General features: G+C 40.0%; 3 protein-coding genes across 3 annotated transcripts; all 3 read left to right on the top strand.

The window, feature by feature from the left end:
* The first annotated feature begins 2684 nt into the window (after positions 1 to 2684).
* On the top strand, positions 2685 to 4095 carry LOC117252609 (uncharacterized). Its single transcript, XM_033619651.2, has 2 exons — positions 2685 to 3582; positions 3736 to 4095. The coding sequence occupies exons 1-2, from the start codon at positions 2720 to 2722 to the stop codon at positions 3800 to 3802; spliced, it is 930 nt and encodes a 309-aa protein (XP_033475542.1). The 5' UTR covers positions 2685 to 2719; the 3' UTR covers positions 3803 to 4095.
* Positions 4096 to 5627: 1532 nt separating this feature from the next.
* Positions 5628 to 6626, top strand: LOC117252608 (uncharacterized). Its single transcript, XM_033619650.2, has one exon. It carries the CDS (start codon positions 5628 to 5630, stop codon positions 6528 to 6530), a length of 903 nt encoding a protein of 300 aa, XP_033475541.1. The 3' UTR covers positions 6531 to 6626.
* Positions 6627 to 8624: 1998 nt separating this feature from the next.
* Positions 8625 to 13768, top strand: LOC117250880 (uncharacterized). The gene is made up of 2 exons (XM_078171088.1): positions 8625 to 9365; positions 12839 to 13768. The coding sequence occupies exons 1-2, from the start codon at positions 8625 to 8627 to the stop codon at positions 12977 to 12979; spliced, it is 882 nt and encodes a 293-aa protein (XP_078027214.1). The 3' UTR covers positions 12980 to 13768.
* Positions 13769 to 15560: the final 1792 nt, after the last annotated feature.

The raw sequence follows: 15560 nt of genomic DNA, 5'->3' as shown, positions 1-15560 counted from the left end.
AGCTGTCTGAGAGAAGCTCATCAGCATGCTCATCATCTTCACCAGGGTCTGACTTGACCTGACAGCAGGTTGTCATCATATAACGTTACAACTTGGGTGATTTTGTGGCCAGTTGGATGTTCTGCTGAATTCAGGGAAACACTGGAGATGGCTAATGGTTGTGAAATAAGATGACTACAAGATAATCTTGTGGTGAAGCCACTGGATGTGGAGGTCCGGAGCTGGAGCAGCTACATGTGCTCTGTAGTTGTGAGGCTGGTTGATTGCACTGCCAAATTAAGGGAAACAACACTGGAGATGGCTTATGCTCATGAAATGTACATTCAGTTCACGGGCAACGGCTCTGGTGGACATTACAGCCAGTATGCCAATGCACACAGACACCTGTGACACTGTGTACTGGGATAAAACTACACATTTTATTGTGGCCTTTTAGTGTGACTGTCCCAAGGCTCACCTGTGAAGTAATGATGCTGCTTTATCAGCATCTTGATATGCCACACCTGTCAGGTGGATGGATTGTCTGTGTGCATGAAAAAGTCTTAGATTTTTTAACTTAAACCTGTCAAAACTGGGAGCAAAACCAAAAGTGTTGTGATTGTATTTTTGTTCAGTATATTTAGCTTTGCTTTTTACTCAGAATATCTTACTGCAACTAAGATACCATTTTATTATGAATCACCTTGTAGAATCTCTTGCTACACGTATGCATTACTTTGTACTTCTGTTTAAGTTAACTGACCTCTTTCAAATTATTTATCTAATCACATAATTCTCATTATATGGTTTTCTTTTAATATAAGCACTTTGACTTTATGGAATGTGTATGAGAACTGTCAGAAACATTTGTAAGGCATCATCCTCTGCAACTGTTTAAATCTTAGGACACAAGACAGAAGAAAAAGCAACAACCTGCTGTGATCTGTAAACTATTTTGTGCAGTGGTTTCTACAGCTGGGGCTCCAGAAGTAAGGGTTGATTTGTTACTTCCAAGTCACAAAAGAACAATAAAAACCATCAGTTTACACTTTTATCTGAATACTTAAACATTAACAGTGATTCTAGTAACACTTTAGCCAATGCAGATGCCAAGTGTGCCAAACTGAATGCATGTTCTTTGCTCTTACACTCAGTTTATATTATATAACATATTTTTTGCTAAACTTTAAACACTGGTCTCTGGTCAGATTCACAAAGGAAGAGAGATTTAGCCAGATTTCATTTCTTTTTCTTAAAAAAAATGTTTTTGTTTCTTCCAAAGTTTCACAAAATTAGCTCATAGTTTCAAAGATAATGCCCATAAGCAACCAGAGAAACTGTAATAAGAGGACTGTCCTTTACTCTGCTCTCACCTAACCTGTCTGTACTGAGCTTGTCTAATAGTTGCACAAACCCTCTCTAGTAGGGCTTTAGGATGAATGCATCTCTATCACTGCTCTATTGCCAGGCTATGTGTTTTTATTCTGACTGTATGTTTGTAATTGATAGTGCTTAAAGAGAAACCTTCAGTGAACACACAGCGGATAATAATGATGATTTTCACTGTGAGGGCCAGTTTATGAGCGAAACCTACATTCAATGGGATTTAATACAGTGTATATAAACAGAGGTGGAATTCAAATGTAAGAAGAAACAACAACTTATTTTTGTCTTTTTTATATTTATTTTATTTTATTCTATTCCATAACCTTAAGTGATTTCATTTAGCAGCATAGAGAGGACTTTTGGCCTTATAATGAAAGAAATGTGTTATTGCTCCCTCTAGTGGTTGAAAAACGCATTGACTTTAGTCAGATATTGTCGGGTGAAAGTTTTTACAGATAAAATGATTCAATGACCTACAAGCGGGCTAAATTTAATGTAATAAAAGCATTAAAAATGTGGTATAATTAAATGACAATCTAATGAAGAGGCCCTCGAGCGAATGACGCTTATTTATTTGGATTATTTTAATTAAACTTTTTACAAATTGTACCTGGAATAAAAGAAAAAACTGTGTCTGTTATCTGGCATGTGTTTGAGTCTTTCAGTTATAAGCCATGAGTGTTGGTTTTATGTGTCTTTTTGAAACAAGCACTTCATTATCACGCAGGGTAATTTGGATGATATATGTAGACCCTGTGCATCTATGATCATTGTCTACAATAGTGAATAACTGGAAATAGGGTTACAGGTGGCAAACCAGACATGTATGAGAACAGAAACATCCTCCATTTCAACAGTGCCGTACAAAAAAGAGAAGGCCTAAAAGGACACAGACAATCCTGCAGAGTCAAGCAAAGAAGCCAAAACATCTCATTACACAGATGCTATTATGCATAGCCAGTTGAAGTGCAGCACGTTTATTATTTTTGTTAAAGAATTTTATAAGCTGATTGAGTTTTTACTTGGTAGAGGAGGTAGTAACTGGGAAAATGAAGGAGCAAAAGTGATAAAAATCTGATAGGAGTCAAAGGTCATCCTGAAGCATAGACCTCAGATTTCAAGTTGAAGTGACAAAGTGTTTCGGAAACCACAGGACGCAGAAACAGGTGCATGTGTTGCCATCACCAACCAAACACTCCTGGGACTAATCATGATTAGGCCTCTTTCCATACGTCTGACATGTCCTATCTGTTGACATGTCACCTGTTTATGCTGAAGCCTCTGCCCTTTAGAGATTAGGACGTCTGCTTAAATTCTGAGCACCACTCATCTCCTCTTCTGGCGGAGCTCCAGGATGCTCCTTAACGCCACAGTCCCTCTGTCTGTGGATTTCGACACTCCGGAGGACTTCCTCATCTTCATCTTCCATATCCTGTTCGCCACAAGCGCAGTACTGGTCGCCGGCTCGGTGGTCGTCGGGATATCCTCCACCCGGTCTCTGCGAGGCCAGAACCGGTTCATATTCATGCTCAACACGAGCATCAGCGACACCCTGACCGGCTTCTCGGTCTACTACCTCGGCCTCTTCGACGTCCAAGAGGGGTATCCATCTAGAAATGGGACATATTATATTTTACCCTCATTTCTAGGTGTCAATGTGTTAACCTTCCTGTTCGCTCAGTTTGACCGCTACTTCGCTGTGTGTCATCCTTTCTTTTACAACCGATACATAACCAGATACTTTGTGATTGGGATTTGCGCATTTTGTTGGATTTACACATACACTATCCTCACCGTGCAGAACATGGTGCCTATTTCAAAGGCGGCTCAAATAAACGCGTTTGGTGTGATGACCTTACAAATTATAGTGCTCATTAAAGTGCTGATGACAATTCAGTTATACATCATAGCCCGGAGCCACCTGGTGAGAGAGGCGCCCAGTGCGGAGAGAGACAACAAGAAAGAGTCGCTGCGCATCATTGTGTTTGTGGTTATCTGCTTCTTGGCTCTGTGGGTGCCGTCCTTTGTTAATATAATTGTCAGACAGCTGACGAGGAAAGGTTTGAGGTTTAGGAATGAAGCCACTAATTTGTTCGCCACCATGGCGCGTCTGAACGCACTGGTGACCCCGGCTCTGTACATCTGGGGCAGCCCGGCGCTGCGGGAGGCCGTGTGGAGAGTTGTGTGGCGCAGGATCTGCCCCTGCAGGAGGGCCAGGTGAGACACGGAGATTTAAATGTCACCATTTAGTTGCGTTGTGTGCTTGTTTTGAGTCAATGCTGTGTGTTAATATGAAATCTTAGGCTATGTAAGACACGTACTTTAACTCTCTCTCTCTCTCTCTCTCTGCACCTTCTCTGTCTTTTTCAGAATTGGCTATAACTTCAATGGAGTGGCAAACAAAATGAAGCATCAGACAGCATCTGCATCATCGTAAGGTATCATATGGAGAATTGACTAAATGACCTAAATGGCTGACATGAAAATGGCACGTGTTTCAATCACTTTTGAATGAATGTGAGTTCTCAATCATCATGTTTTATAAGTTAAATGACTGTAATAAAACGCACTTGGCAGATTGGACAATTGGATTCAGATGTGATATTAAACGTGAAATTCGGACTGTGTTTGGGATCAGAGGATGGCAGTGTGTGTAACTGCAGCATATATAGAGGACAGTCCATTACAGTTTGGGGCTTAGCCACTAATTCTGTTTTTTCTCATTTTCATTTCCACATGTAACACACCTGCCATATGTGTCGATACCGCTTTTAAGAGATTAAAATAAAACATGTGAATAACCTTTTTTGTACCAGCTGCCTCATGTTGCTCATTTTGAACTTTGAATATGAATCGTGTGTTCTTACTTTGTGGAAATTTTGTCTTTATCCAAGTGCCAACAGTGCAGGTTTTATGAGCATATTATAGTGTCTTATTATCGTGTCTTACTTTTCTTTAAAGCCGCATTTTCAAAGTTCTGATGCTTTCCGTAAAGCTACTGTTGAAATAAACATGGGATGCCATGACACAATATTAACATTTGGGGTTAATTTCCCACAGTTTATGCAGCAGATTTCAGATTTTTAAATTTCTCAACACGTCCTCAAATTGATACCGTTTCTGTTGTTATGCTGTTCAGTGAGTGCGTTTGCACTAACAACTGCGATATTCAGCATACAATAAACCTATAAGAAAAAGGATTTTTACTGTTAACTTCCAGATAGTGTGTTCTCGCTTTGTGGAGCTCTCTGAATTACAACAAACAACGCAAATGTAGATATGACTGTTGTGAAATAATATGTTCAGTTGTGATAAAGGCTCCAGACCTACAAGCATGTCTCTGTTTCCCTGTAGCTCAGGTGGATCACTAGTATGTTCTTCAGGTGTGTCACCACCACCACTGTCCAGGGTGCTGATCCTAAGATCCGGGAGCTGTTCGGTTCACTTGCTTGCATTGAAAGTTGTAAAGTTTTGTTGTTGTATTGCGATGTATGGTATCATTTAGATATTTGTCTTTATTGTATCAAGCTGCTGTCTCACACTTTTAACTTGAATTTGCCGCAGTTGGGCCATAATGCCCACTGAAGCTCGAGCTGTGACATCACAGTTTAGTCCTTTATTTGAAGTTTCCGAGCAAGTATGACTTTATCTTTTTCTGTCTTGGAGAAATAATGAACACAAGAGCCTGTATCAAACACAGTATTTGTGACATTACTATTTTGTCTACTAATTTAATGGACATTTATCTCTGTATGTTGACCTTGAAAGGGAGGGGAGGTGTGGGAAATGTCACCTGTAACTACATCTTTTCCTCTGAATGGAAAAATCATGTTCACACCGACAGTACTATTTTCATAAGAACACAACACGCAAAAATAAATTAGTTAAACTCGTACATTGGACAGCTCTAGTACCGCTGACAGCCGCATATTCAGGACCTTGGTCAGCTCCATGTTGTTATTAACAATTGTAAAAGCGATACACTCCACGAGATGGACGGGCCATGGTGGGTGTGGTGGTTGGAGGCTCAGCTTCACCAGTACAAAAGATCACTTAACTTCGGATGGGGTTCTTCCTGTTGTTTGAAATAAAAAGTAAAAAAGTCAGCATGAACTTGATCACAGGGGGAAAGGGCCACTCCTCCTACACGCACCCCATCCCCTAACATCACAATGGAAAATTTCTGTGACAAAAAAAAAACAGGAGTGCGTCTCTATTTTTGTCTCAGTCCAGGTTGGGCTGCTTCACTGTGCACTCCCATCATGCTCAACATAACGCTCATCCCTCTGTGTGTTGACTTTGATAGTCCAGGGGACTATTTTCTCTTCATGTTTCACATCCTGGCCGGGGCTTGCACCGTGATAGTGGCTGGCTCTGTTGCATGTGGGATCATTAAGACCCGGGCACTTTTAAGACAGAATCGGTTTATATTCATGCTGAACACAAGTATCTGTGACACAATGACCGGCTGTGGTATTTTCTATCAGTTTCTCTTCGATGTGCGAGTTGGCTTCCCCTCTAAAAACGGGACTTATTACATCCTGCCTTCGCTTCTTGGAGTTAATATCATGACGTTTCTATTCGCCCAGTTTGACCGATATTTCGCCGTGTGCCATCCCTTCTTCTACGGTCGTTTCATCACCACAAGAGTGGTTATATGTGTCAATGTGTACAGCTGGGTGCATGTTTATTCTCAGCTGCTCCTGCAGCACATGGTGCCACTTTCTAAAGCCATACAGATCGGAACCTACAGCAGGATCAGTCTGATGGTGATTATCATCACCAAAATAATCATGACCATCAAGCTGCTGGTCGTGGCGAAGCACCAGCTGCTGCGGGAGCCGCCGGGTCCTGAGAGAGACAGTAAGAAGGAGTCCTTGTTGATCATAGTGGTGGTTGTGGTGTTTTTCCTGCTGCTGTGGGGCCCGGCCATGCTCTACACGGTCCTGGCATCGCTGACAGGGAAGTATCTTGTCATTAAAAACGACGCAGTAAACCCGATGAAGATTTTATCCAGGAGCAATGCTCTGTGCACTCCGTCCCTCTATCTGTGTGCCAGCCCTTCACTCAGGAGGGCTGTGTGGGAAACGGTGTGGAGCAAAATCTGCTGCTGCTGCAAGAAACCCAAAAGGTTGGTTGGATCAATAACTGTAAGGGTAAAGTAATACTTTAATAGGAGCGTTTCATCGCGACAGGGAGTTCGTTTAAATGGCTGCATCTGCACAGCACATTGCATTTGACATTCAACATATACGTATTCAATGACCCTTTAAATGTAGAGAAAATAATTATTAATACTATGTCGGAGAGACAGAGTATGGATGTAACAATGGGATGATTGTAACACCACCACTTTCACCAAGAGGGGCTGACCTATGAGTCATGAAATTCATTAACTGTTTGAGCACAATTCCTTCCTGACTTTGCATGTAGAATTTCATAGCTGTATGAATAAGTGTGCAGATTTTACAACCCAAATACTGATTTTCAGATATGAAAGTAATTATTTTGGACCAAGACTACATTTTGATTATTACTGATACTGTTGAAATCATGTAACTTGTATAAGATTAGAGAGTAATCTCTTGGGTAAAATGTGAGGCATTTCATCTTTGCTGATTTCAAACCACCATTCTGCTCCAACAAATGGCTGACAGGGATGAGGATGGTTGTAACAGGTGAGGCAGGGAAAGACAGCGAGGAATTGCGATTTGTAGTACATAAATAAGAGTACTTTGTGTTAAAATTTTAGAGCTCTAACAAAACAATCCAGAGAGTTATAGGTGCTGAGACAAAAAGTGTTGCAGCCATACCCTGTCTCCCATCGGAATAATTGGTGGCCTTTTCCTTGTCCAGACTGGCCTGTGACACGATTTTTCGGCAAACCCTGTCACTTAGAAATTACATTTATGTGCTATTGATTTGCAATAGTGAATACTTTATGGAGAAAACGTTGTATTGTCGGGGTCAGATCTTTGCATGAACACATCTGGCAGGTGGCAAAATGTTGATGTCAGTAAATGGCAACATGTCTATTTTGTTTACTGTCCAAAATGTCCGCTATTGCAATACAACATCTGCCCGTACAAATGTATCATTAAAGGTGTGGTTTAATAAATGTTGCACTTCCATGGCTCAAAACAAAGTTGCATATTAACATACAGTAGTCCAGTTTGGCAAACATTAGGTTTTTCACTACAATGTAAATGGGAAAACTATGTGATGTTATATAAATATAATTTCTAGGAGGAGCTTTGTAAAACGGACACATCAGTAAAATGACTATTATTATCATTACACCTGTGTTTTTCTTGTTATTGAGTCTACATGCCTGCCGTAACATAGGCCTGTTATATCAGCTATATTATATATTATTATAGACGATATTTTTCATTCGAAGGGTAAAATGCTGTTTTTTCAATATATGTGGATTTATAAGGAACACCGGACCGGGCTGTAATAAAATATATTTCCTGCTACTCTTTAGTGTTGAAGAGCTCAAGATCACTTCACCTAATTTCAATATATATATATATATATATATATATATATATATATATATATATATATATATATATATATCAAAAACAATAAAATAATTCAAAACATTTTTAAAAAGGCCAACTGTATCATTATCAGTCTTCATACTGCTCTGCTGTGAGCGAGTCTGACTTTTCAGGGAGTCAAAACTTTTTTTCCGGCCTCCAAATGAAGACTGAAAGTTTATCTACAACAAAAAGTTTAGGTACTGTTCATGAGGTCACTGTATGCTTTAAGAGCCAGGTGAAACCAATGACATCACCTGTGGCTCGTGCTGTTCCAGATGCTGGGCCGATTGACACGAGGTCATAGTGGACAGCTCCTGGTGCTGAAGTTATGTCTCATACCCGACAATTAACTGATAAATAAGGGTGCAATTTGTATATGTATATGTGTATATGCATGATTGTGGAGTGTATGTATATGTATATGTATATGATTGTGGAGTTTGCGTTCTCTGTATCATCTACTCTGAAATCTCTTTAATATTTTATTTTATTGTGTCCTCCTAAATAAAATGTTTTTGTTTTCTGCAGTCACAGAGTTCTTATAGGGCCTATGGGGTGGTGACCTTTGCTCTGTATTTGTGTTGCTTATTATTTGGATATGAAGTGAGATTAGGTCATCCCTCATGGGTAAAACCAGTTGGGGGTTACATGGGCAGTGGCCTAACAACCAACTATATAAAGGTATTAAATTCAAAGTGCATCTTTGGAGCAATGTTCCTCTCCAACATCACAGACTCTGGAGGACTGCCTCTCTCGGTGGACTTCGACAGTCCTGTGGATTATCTCATCTTTATTTTCCAGCTTCTATTCGCTGCAGCTGCTGTTCTTGTGGCAGGACCTGTGGTCATCACCATTTGCTCCACCAGAGCTCTGCGCCTCCAAAACAGGTTCATCTTCATGCTGAACACCAGTATTTGTGACACGCTGGTTGGGTTTTCAGTCTTTTATCTGGGTCTGTTTGATGTTCAGGAGGGATATCCCTCCAGAAATGGGACTTATAATATGTTACCTTCTCTTCTTGGAGTAAATATAATGACTTTTTTAGTCGCACAGTTTGACCGCTATTTTGCCGTCTGTCATCCTTTCATCTACACGCGCTTTATAACCCGCGCAGTGGTTATCACTGCAAATATCTACTGCTGGCTTCATTCCTATGCTCAGTCCATCATTTTAAGTTTCGTGCCACTCTCCAGAGCAATGCAGGTGTATTTCTACACTATTATCGGCTTACAAATCATTGTGTTCACCAAAGTGGTCATGACCATCAAACTGTATGTAATCGCCAGGGTGCAGCTTGAGAGAGATCCTCCCAGCGCCGAGAGAGAGAGCAAGAAGGAATCGCTGAGAATCATCATCTTTGTTGTCATAAGCTTCTTGGTGTTGTGGTGCCCCTCTTTCGTTAATCTTGTCCTCAGACTTGCGTTTGGACAAGGGATAACGTTTAGGAACGAGGCCACCAATCCTTTCGCCATCTTGGCTCGTTTCAACGCAGTGTGCACACCTGCGGTGTACCTGTGGGGGAGTCCGGCTCTGAGGGAGGCCGTGGTGAGGACAGTGTGGGGCAGAGTGTGTCCAAGGTGCAAGAAAAGCAAGGGGATACGTGTCTCTTCACTGCGATGAAAATGCCATTCTTTTCTCTCAACGACAAACTTACAGTGAGCAGCAGAGTTGGCTCCTGCACTATACATAAACAAACAATTCAGCAAGTCGTCTCCTATAGGAGTACAGATCGATAGGGATATGAGCTGACACTCATGTGCAAAATGTCTGTGCAAAGATACATCAGCGCCTGCACTTCCTACGGAGACTAAGACTGTTTGGGGTCAACAGAAACATAATGATGATTTTTTTTTTACAATGCTAATATTCTGTCTGTATTAAGATATGGTATGTCCAGCTGGTTTGGAGACTGTGAAACTTAAATCCCAAATTGCTATAGGTTGATTAATATGGCAGGGAAGATAATGGGTATGTCCACACCCCTGATCACTCCTCAAGCCATTTTTGAACAATCAGTGATAAGACAAGCTCGTAAAATCGTATCTGATCATGACCATGTACTGAATCCTGAATATGAGTCATTGCATTTGGGTAGAAGGTACAGAGTACCACGCTGCAGGTATAACAGGTACAAGAACTCGTTTATTCCAGTGTCAATCAAGTTGATTAATGAGGAGTGTGTCTGACGTATATATTAAGTATTTAATTTGATGCACCGAGGCTAACTGGGTGACTATGTATGTGTTTATTTTTATTTTTGGTAATTATATGTTGATTGTATGTGCATGCTGACCCCTAGCTCCAAGACAAATTTCTCTAAGGAGACCAATAAATGAACTGAACTGAACTGAACTGAGGTGTGATGACAAAGGAAGGCCTCTGATTCACTGACTGTGAAAATGTGCTCATCGAGGACCATGTCTGCAACTTTAGGAGATGAGGGAATGTGTAAAAATTACTAAAGAGGACTGGGGAAATTATTTTATTATTTATTTATTTATATGTAGTTTAAAAATAATAATTTTACGATCATGATCATTATTATTTAAATACGTATTAATACGTTTTATATATAATGCCATATGTTCTGACTTGGCTTCTTTTGAATTATTTTTATTATCTGCTCAGTTAATGAAACAATTCATTGTATATTGAAAATGACAGGACTGGGAGTAAATGTCCAACCCATTCTGCTTATTTTGCATTATCAAAACACATTTTCTCAACTAAAAGCACTAATTAAAATTTCATTTTGTTTCTCAGTTGAAGATGATGTTTAACTGGCGTGATTGGTTTTTATTATATTTTTATTTTCATTTTATTATTAAATTAATTAAGTTAAGCATTTACTGGTCCGGGTCACATGCTGTGTTGTGGATTTATGAGAGTATAAGGAACATTTGCAAGAAGTAGAACCACGCTGTAACATAAATATATTTGAGGCTGGACTTTATTCTTAAATCTATATTGTTAAAGAGTGCAAGATACCTTACTGCCATACACATATTGCCAAGACAATAAAATTCAAATGCAAAACACTTAAAACAAGCCAACTGTGTCATTTTTAGTTTTTATACCGATCTGAGTGTGAGAGTCAAAGTGTTTGTTTTTTTTGGCCTCCAAATAAAAAGTTTTCTTCTACATCACAACGTTTAAGCACTGTTCATGAATTCACTGTGGATATTACACCGATACAGAGAGCCCACGTAAATCCCTATGAAACCAACCTCTTTACCAAGTAACAACCCAACCAATATCTTTCATGTGACGACGACAATACTGTGGCTCGTGCTGTTCCAGATGCCGGGCCGATTGACACGAGGTTATAGTGGACAGCTCCTGGTGCTGAAGTTATGTCTAATACCCGACTAATAACTGATAAATATGGGTACATATTCATTTAAATCAAACGTGTCTTGCCTGAGAGTTAAGGCTCAAAGCAATATTTTATCAAAATAGATTTACGTCGCACAAACACAAATGATGACGATGTTTAATACTGTGTCACCAGCTTTGCATCAGCTCCTTTGAGCACCGGTCTGGAGTTTGCAAAGCAGATTAACACATACTGTGTTAAAGTGTGGTTTGTGTGCGTAAAATAAATGTTGCACTTCCATGGCTCCAAAAAAACGTTGCATATTAACATACAGTACTCCAGTTTGGCAAACATTAGGATTTTCACTACAATGTAAAACTATTTGATGCTATATAAATATAATTTCCAGGAGGAGCTTTGTAAAACGGACACGTCAGTAAAATGACTATTATTATCATCACACCTGTGTTTTTCCTGTTATTAAGTCTACACGCCTGCCGTAACATAGGCTCATAGGCTCACTTTTACAACCCTGTAAAAGTTTTATTATAGACGATATTTTTTCCTTCGAAGTTGAAATCACGACAACATAAATTCAAATACCTTAAACAATTTTTATTCTGATGCAATGTAAGAATTTGATTTAGCTTTCTGATTTAATGGCAACTGACTATACGTTTCTATACGTTTTCTTATCTTACTACAGTTTTTACACGTCTGTCTTGCAGTTCAGGCTCTCTAAATGTCTACGCTCGAGGATTTCTCGTCACATTTAATGTACATAATGCTGCTAATACTATAATAATAATTACAATTAATGAACAATGTTTCTTCCCAAAGGATCGATAAGGTTGGCGTGATGACCTGGAAGACTTCATCGTGTCAAAAAGCTCCTGTTCCTGTCTGATTTCGTGTTCACATATTTAGACTCAAGGTTTGTAAAAATGTTATAAAGTTTTTAAGGTTGAATTTTTTTTAAACATGTCATTCTTTCAGTCTTTCTCATACGATGGTTCAGCCAAACGGTGGGCCTCCTGTACAGCTTTATTTCTGGTCATAAAGCTCAAGTAGTCTTCAGCAGCCTGTGTATGTAGACTCTCAGGGAGAAACATAACAGATTTAAATACATGCCCCTCATGATCTGTTTCCAAAAGTTTTTCAGGCCTCTCATTGTCACTTTACAGTATGTAATACACGTTTTCAAAGTATCTGGAATTGAACAAATGAATCCATCTTGTCTCTCATGGGAGAGAACTGCAGTAACCAAGGTGTGAGGGGAAATACTCAGATTTGTTTCCTTTGCTTTCAAGTTCTTTTTATAATTTTTTGAACGTTCTTTTACATTACATTTAGTTTGTAGTGAATATCTGCTATACTTTTCTGTTAAGTACTTTGACTTGCATTGGTGTTTAAAAAGTGAAAAAGACAAACAAAAACTGTATTTAAATATGGCAAGTTATGGTGTATGGTTGCAGGATGACCCTGGTGAAGATCACAAGCTGAAACATGTTGCTCTCACAATAAAGTTGCTCTTTAAACCAAAGAGCAATATTTTGTGAATATTATCATCGGGTTTGTAGGTGGAGGAGGGCTGACGTTTAGGAACGAGGCCACCAATCTTTTCGCCATCATGGCTCGTTTCAACGCAGTGTGCACACCGTCTGTGTATATCTGGGGGAGTCCGGCTCTGAGGGAGGCCATGGTGAGGACAGTGTGGGGCAGAGTGTGTCCAAGGTGCAAGACGAGGTAACACTGTGGGGAAACTGCCTGCAAAATCCACTGCCACAATTAAAATATTGTGAATGTATTATTTGATGCAGCCATTACTAATTTAAAATGTCTATCCCTTTTTTTCAGAGTCGGCGCCTGTCATGGGAAGGGAGATACCAAACAGGCATGGAAATAACAAGAACCAGATGACTCCAGTCAGCATTTTACTCTCATCATATGTGCTATTTTTACACCCCTCTCTTCCTCCCTTATTCTACTCAATATACAGTCAATGAGTTTTAATGCAAACACTATTTTCTGCAATGTTTCCATCACTGGATCTGACAAGGTTGTGCTGATGTTTTTTTTTTTAATTCAATTCACACTGGATGTAATCTAAATGATAGAGGAAATGTCAAACAAAGTCAGGACAGTGTACCTTTATTTGAAATAAGGATTCATGTTAAAATTTGAAAACAGCAAATTAAATTGCTCTGTGATTTTTGGGGCGGATGTACAGGAGGGCAGGTGATATCTGTGCAGAGGTTCATGTGTCACTGTCCCTGCTGTGTGGTGCTGAATCGGCCTCTTTTTACACACAGTGAGCAAGCAAGTCATGCTGTCCTGTCTACTGTTAGGAGAATGGCTGACATTTAGGAACAAGGCCACCAATCTTTGTCTATATCTGGGAGAGTCTGGCTCTAAGAGAAGCCACGGTGAGGACAGTGTGGGGCGGCAGCCCGGGCAGAGTGTGCCCAGGATATAGGAGGATGTAAAATGGCCCTACTGAAATAATCATGCCACTTCTTTCTCTCAGTAGTAAACTTTTAATGAGCAGGAGAGTTGGCTCCTGTCATGTGAAAGGAAATTACAAAAACTTACTTAGCTACAAAAACCGTCAAAAACAAGGTTATACTAGGTTGTACATATATATACACATACATACATACATACACATACATACATACATATACATATACATATATATATATATATATATATATATATATATATATATATATATATATATACAGTACAGGCCAAAAGTTTGGACACACCTTCTCATTCAATGCATTTTCTTTATTTTCACGACTATTTACATTGTAGATTCTCACTGAAGGCATCAAAACTATGAATGAACACATGTGGAGTTATGTACTTAACAAAAAAAGGTGAAATAACTGAAAACATGTTTTATATTCTAGTTTCTTCAAAATAGCCACCCTTTGCTCTGATTACTGCTTTGCACACTCTTGGCATTCTCTCCATGAGCTTCAAGAGGTAGTCACCTGAAATGGTTTCCACTTCACAGGTGTGCCTTATCAGGGTTAATTAGTGGAATTTCTTGCTTTATCAATGGGGTTGGGACCATCAGTTGTGTTGTGCAGAAGTCAGGTTAATACACAGCCGACAGCCCTATTGGACAACTGTTAAAATTCATATTATGGCAAGAACCAATCAGCTAACTAAAGAAAAACGAGTGGCCATCATTACTTTAAGAAATGAAGGTCAGTCAGTCCGGAAAATTGCAAAAACTTTAAATGTGTCCCCAAGTGGAGTCGCAAAAACCATCAAGCGCTACAACGAAACTGGCACACATGAGGACCGACCCAGGAAAGGAAGACCAAGAGTCACCTCTGCTTCTGAGGATAAGTTCATCCGAGTCACCAGCCTCAGAAATGGCAAGTTAACAGCAGCTCAGATCAGAGACCAGATGAATGCCACACAGAGTTCTAGCAGCAGACCCATCTCTAGAACAACTGTTAAGAGGAGACTGCGCGAATCAGGCCTTCATGGTCAAATAGCTGCTAGGAAACCACTGCTAAGGAGAGGCAACAAGCAGAAGAGATTGGTTTGGGCCAAGAAACACAAGGAATGGACATTAGACCAGTGGAAATCTGTGCTTTGGTCTGATGAGTCCAAATTTGAGATCTTTGGTTCCAACCGCCGTGTCTTTGTGAGACGCAGAAAAGGTGAACGGATGGATTCCACATGCCTGGTTCCCACTGTGAAGCATGGAGGAGGAGGTGTGATGGTGTGGGGGTGTTTTGCTGGTGACACTGTTGGGGATTTATTCAAAATTGAAGGCACACTGAACCAGCATGGCTACCACAGCATCCTGCAGCGACATGTCATCCCATCCGGTTTGCGTTTAGTTGGACGATCATTTATTTTTCAACAGGACAATGACCCCAAACACACCTCCAGGCTGTGTAAGGGCTATTTGACCAAGAAGGAGAGTGATGGAGTGCTGCGGCAGATGACCTGGCCTCCACAGTCACCGGACCTGAACCCAATCGAGATGGTTTGGGGTGAGCTGGACCGCAGAGTGAAGGCAAAGGAGCCAACAAGTGCTAAACACCTCTGGGAACTCCTTCAAGACTGTTGGAAAACCATTTCAGGTGACTACCTCTTGAAGCTCATGGAGAGAATGCCAAGAGTGTGCAAAGCAGTAATCAGAGCAAAGGGTGGCTATTTTGAAGAAACTAGAATATAAAACATGTTTTCAGTTATTTCACCTTTTTTTGTTAAGTACATAACTCCACATGTGTTCATTCATAGTTTTGATGCCTTCAGTGAGAATCTACAATGTAAATAGTCATGAAAATAAAGAAAACACA

Source organism: Epinephelus lanceolatus, chromosome 9 (assembly GCF_041903045.1).
Source record: "Epinephelus lanceolatus isolate andai-2023 chromosome 9, ASM4190304v1, whole genome shotgun sequence".
NCBI lineage: Eukaryota > Metazoa > Chordata > Actinopteri > Perciformes > Serranidae > Epinephelus > Epinephelus lanceolatus.
Note: the sequence above shows the minus strand (reverse complement) of the source record. Positions and strands in the feature narration are given on the sequence as shown.

Excerpts from the sequence above, each read along its gene's own strand:
- LOC117252609 (XM_033619651.2), top strand. The coding sequence starts at position 2,720 with ATGCTCCTTAACGCCACAGTCCCTCTGTCTGTGGATTTCGACACTCCG. Across the intron at positions 3,583-3,735 it reads TGCCCCTGCAGGAGGGCCAG|AATTGGCTATAACTTCAATG; the intron begins GTGAGACACGGA and ends TGTCTTTTTCAG.
- LOC117252608 (XM_033619650.2), top strand. The coding sequence starts at position 5,628 with ATGCTCAACATAACGCTCATCCCTCTGTGTGTTGACTTTGATAGTCCA.
- LOC117250880 (XM_078171088.1), top strand. The coding sequence starts at position 8,625 with ATGTTCCTCTCCAACATCACAGACTCTGGAGGACTGCCTCTCTCGGTG. Across the intron at positions 9,366-12,838 it reads GGATAACGTTTAGGAACGAG|GCCACCAATCTTTTCGCCAT; the intron begins GCCACCAATCCT and ends TTTAGGAACGAG.